Source organism: Berghia stephanieae, chromosome 4 (assembly GCF_034508935.2).
Source record: "Berghia stephanieae isolate SIO BIC M18660-M18661 chromosome 4, UCSD_Bste_1.3, whole genome shotgun sequence".
In the NCBI taxonomy this organism is placed as follows: domain Eukaryota; kingdom Metazoa; phylum Mollusca; class Gastropoda; order Nudibranchia; family Aeolidiidae; genus Berghia; species Berghia stephanieae.
The window spans coordinates 69,343,674-69,348,673 of record NC_088363.1 but is presented as its reverse complement, the minus strand read 5'-3'; the positions used below and the strand labels follow the sequence as shown (position 1 = coordinate 69,348,673).

Sequence of the window (5,000 nt, the reverse complement as noted above, 5' to 3'; positions counted from 1 at the left end):
AACAAAAGCAAATACACTTGCTATTTAGTGTTCCTCCGATTAAATTGCTTGTGGTGATGTATTTCGAAATATTAAATGAGACCGAAGCTGATCATCTGGATGGAAATCAGTCAAATGGCACCATTCAGCCACCTCCCGCATTATTTGACAGAATTTTTTATTTTTTTTAAAGAGATCCGAATCGGCCCACTTCCATATTAATACTAGAATCTATGTATTTTTTTACTTTCATGCGGGGTTATGAATTTCACATCCTATATTTATTGTTATATTTTATTAATTGTTTTTGTGTTAAGGAATGTTAGATACATACGTTGTTACAATTCATTGCAACAATATGAAACTGGAGAGAATTCAGAACGTTTTGTAACAATGTTAAAGTTACAATATTAATTCTTGTTGTGTTATTGTTTCGTAGTCTGGAATTCAACGTGAAATGCTATTTTATAGAGAAAAAAATCCCATGGGAAATATTATATTATTATTAGTGACCGTAATTTCCTTGTGGTCGGAATAAGGATCTGTGTTCGTCATTGTTTGTGTATTCGAACGCCATGGCATTGCATCAAGGCAAAGGATTAAAACAGGAAGGTGGTCGAGGGACTAGAAAGAACACGCATAAGCCGAATGGTGTGTCGGCGTTTCATAAAGCTGTGGTTCTCTTTCTACAGGCCCGGAAGAAAAGGTAATCACTCAATAGAAATGGCTTCTTTGATATTTTTAAAATCCTTTTTTTTTTTACTTTTATGTATTATTTTTCTTGTTTTCTTTTTTAAATAATCAACATTTCCAACGTACCGATTTGTTTCAGTTATTGCCCGTTGTTGTTTTAATTTATTATTTTTATTTTTTTTAATTTCTTTTTTTTTTAAATACCAGTAGTGGAGTGCCAGAAATATTTGCGGAGAAATAAAATCTATTACGAACAGGCAATCATCTATTACACTTATTATACTAAAGTATTGTGGAAATTAACATAGATTGAGATAAATCTTTTGAGCCAACAACGATCAAAATCAGTCTTTAGGTGCTCGCAAATGAATCGCATCATGTCGGCCAGATGATGATTGCCAACGTCAAATGTCCTATCAATATGGGTACCATTATTAAGCCCTAGCAGATTTTATAAATAATAATTCAAGTCAGCGGGTGATAGAATTACACTCATTTTTTTAAAGGTTTGCAATTTACTTGTATATCAATCTGTAAAAAAAATAATTTTATAATAATTAGATTTGCTGGTATTTCTATGCTCGTTGGCAAACATTTTACATGGGCTGTACGGGACAATTTTTACTCCAAATGCTTTAAAAAAAAAAAAAAAAGAATAGATTCAATATGTCATACATATCGTTAATGATATATCTATAGAATTGAAAAAAAAAATGAGGGAGGTGGCGGGGGGGATGAGAAAGAAGGAAGAAGAAAATGAAGAGAGAGAAGATGGGGTTTGGTGGGTGATAGTAAAAGAATGCGAGGATTTCGAGGGTAACAAGGGGGAAGAGCGTAATGGAGCCATGAATGTTATGAAGAGGATAATGATAGGGCTTGTAAAATCATGGAGACATTTATGGGATTGACGATGATGAAAAGAGGTTAGAGGTCAATGCACCTGTTTTAATCAATACAGTTAGTGGGGAGAGAGGGAGTGAGAGAAAGAAAGAAAGAAAGAGAGAGAGAGAGAGAGAGAGAGAGAGAGAGAGAAGAGAGAGAGAGAAGAGAGAGAGAGAAAGAGTATTATGCTCGTAAATGTGTGTGTGTGTGTGTGTGTGTGTGTGTGTGTTTGTGAATGAACGATAATGTAGAAAGAGATGGTTAAGATCACATTAGATTTCTATTGAGAGGGAAATTGTTGGATCGAAAGATGAGAAGAGATAGGGAGAGTGAAAAGAATAGTTGAATCGAGTAATTTTAAATAAGTCAATAATTGAGAAGAAATGAAGTTAATATTATCAACATAAGCGTCTGCTCCACTCAATTTTCTGAATGAGTGAAATGTGTATTAAAATAATGTTTTGCGTATGGTTGTTTGTAATGATATGCGTGTGAGTAATTTTCTATAATATATTTATGCTTGTCATGAATAAATCCAACATAATAATACTGGCTGAAGAAACACTAGATCAGTAATCATCTAGCTACATTCAGCATTTATTGCTGCAAGTGTTATTCCAATACTTGCAAAACACTGATAAACTACCTTTTACTTCAAATTCTGATCTATTACTACTACTACTACTACTACTACTACTACTACTACTACTACTACTACTACTACTACTACTACAACAACTACCACTACTACTACTACTACTACTACTACTACTTACTACTACTACTACTACTACTACTACTACTACTACTACTACTACTACTACTACTACTACTACTACTACTACTACTACTACTAACTACTACTACTACTACTACTACTACTACTACTTACTACTACTACTATACTACTACTACTACTCTACTACTACTACTACTACTACTACTACTACTACTACTACTACTACTACTACTATGACTACTATTACTACTACTTATAATAACAATAATAATGATAATAATAATAATGATAATAATAATAATTATTATAATGATGATGATGATGAAGATGATGATAATAATAATAATAATAATAATAATAATAATAATAATAATAATAATAATAATAATAATAATAATAATAATAATAATAATAATAATAACAATGATGATGATGATTTAGTATGATACCTTTTTTGACTAGCTGGAAATTGTCATCTTAGTTGATCGATATGTATACGTTTTCTGAGGAAAATCGGAAAGAAGCTGTTTTGTACAATGACACACGTGCATCGTGACCTTGTTTGCACTCAATACCTACACATAATTGGTTAATTGTGCTCAGTATTTTACACAGGGCTAGAGCAAAATACATTAATTATTTTTGAGTTGATACGATGTGGGTTGTTTCCCCCCAATGAGTTATAATAATATCCAATTCCTTTCATAATGACATAATCATTGAAATGAAATGGAAGCATCGGATGATTTGACTTATTTTGCATTGCATGCAATGTGGAGAGAGAGAGGGATTATTATTATTATTTTATTATTATTATTATTATTATTATTATTATTATTATTATTATTATTATTATTATTATTATTATTATTATTATATTATTATTATCAATATTATTATGACGAGTGTTTGGACATGAAGGCCTCCTTGATTTGGTCCCGTTCCAGACGATGGCGTTGTGGGATTGACAATAAGTTGTAAAATTCTTACTCTTGAATTATTGAAAATTAATGCTCTCTTATACAATCATTGTATAAACTATGAAAACATGACATTACTTTGAAATCAATTCATTATCAATTAATGGCGAACACGATCGTGAATGGGTTACTGCGTCCGATATACCGACATAATTACAATTACGCGGACGAAATCTTTTTAATTAGGCTTGTAGCTTACTAGTCGGTCGATTTCAGATTTTGATAGAAGGCGGTTGGTTAGGTAGGCCCTAATTGCTACCGTACACATTTAATTTTCGCGTTTTCACGAAAATAATCTATCACAGATGTCAACAAGTTTCAAACCTGAGACGTCAAAGTTTGAGACTTTTTGACAGATTGATAGCCATTTTAATCGATCGTTCTTTAAAATGAAATTTATCTGGCCAATTTATTTTTAAGTAAAGAAAGTTCGAGATTAGAAATTTCAGATAAGCAAAGTCAAGTATAGACACCACCATAGCTGCTAGAATCGTGGTGTTACATCAGAAAATGCTGCTATGTGGTCTTGTGGTATGACACTCGCTTTCGGATCGGAAGGTCCTGGGTTTTAGCCTCGCTCGGCGCATAGTTGAGTCCTTGGAAAAGACTCTTTACTCACATTCTCTCACCGTACTCAGGTGTAAAATGGGTACCTGGCCGTCAACTGCGTTATCTCTGTCGGAAAAAAAATTGTAATATCGCCTAACAGGCGCTATGTCTCGTTTTACATATTACGTGTTGCTGTTGGTCAGGGACCCTTTGTAAAGCGCTTTGAACACATTTAGTCTATATTGTGCTATATAAAAGCTCTAAAATGTTCTAGAAAATGAAATTGTCTGGTAATTTGGGAAATTTTAGGCCTGGGACCTTATGTGATTTAATTTCAAAATATAAATTCCTTTAGAGATCAACATTCATGACACGGGATAAGGTGCGAGTAAAACAATTAGGCAAGGATTGAACTCAAAACCTCGACTTCATGAATGTCCACTTAAACCTCTCCTTACCAGGACTTTTCCCAAAACGTCAAACCCAAACTAACACTCAAATAGATTTTTTATCACTCAGACATAATAGCAGTAAAGTTCTTCCGATACATATTTTCTTAGCAAAACATGCTCTTCAACACACTGTTCATTTTATTTAAATTTTATGATGTCCAAACGAAACTTGAATGAGAAAAATGTTGGTTGTATCGTAACGAATGTGACAATTTTCCTATAGTTGGTAAGGAAAGGGTTAAACCCTAAAAAACAAAACAAAAGTCTAAGACATCTATACTAATACACAATAATAGAGAAATCACATGATTATTATTTTTTGTCAGTTCCACCCAATATCTGCCTCAGATTTATTATTATTATTATTTTATTTTTATTTTTTTTTTGTGTCCTGTTATTCTGAGAGAAGTCTTATTTCTCTATGAAAGAAGTCATTGTTAATGGAAGGAAAGCCTTAGAATTTGTCGTAAATTGAAATTTTAGACGGAGTAGCCACCGAGACTAATTGGATCAGAAGGAGGAAACATGTCTAGGTTTTCAATGTAGTGTCCACCGTATGGTTGTTACCGAACTCCGTAACATAAGGGGGTCCCGATAACTCAGTTGGCAGAGCGCTCGCTTCACACGCAAAGAGACCGAGGTCGATCCCGGGTAGAGTCGAGAATTTTTTTTTCTGACCCTCCTGTCCACCCAGCAGTGTTTAAGTTATTATTAATAATAAGTCTG

At 33.0% G+C, this 5,000-nt stretch overlaps 1 protein-coding gene across 11 annotated transcripts in view; it reads left to right on the top strand.

Annotated features, from left to right (window-relative positions):
- The window catches only part of LOC144971125 (rap1 GTPase-activating protein 1-like), a 401,598-nt gene that overhangs the window by 325,114 nt on the left and 71,484 nt on the right, over positions 1-5,000 (top strand). Inside the window, exon 1 of one of the 11 annotated variants that reach the window (XM_078911556.1) lies at positions 1-685. This exon is cut by the window's left edge and continues 11 nt beyond it. The exons of 9 other annotated variants lie outside the window; for them this stretch is intronic. In XM_078911556.1, coding sequence (XP_078767682.1) covers positions 555-685 — 131 coding nt within the window. In that variant the 5' untranslated portion in view covers positions 1-554. The remainder of the gene's footprint in view (positions 686-5,000) is intronic. One more of the 11 variants, XM_078911554.1, reaches the window with a different exon arrangement.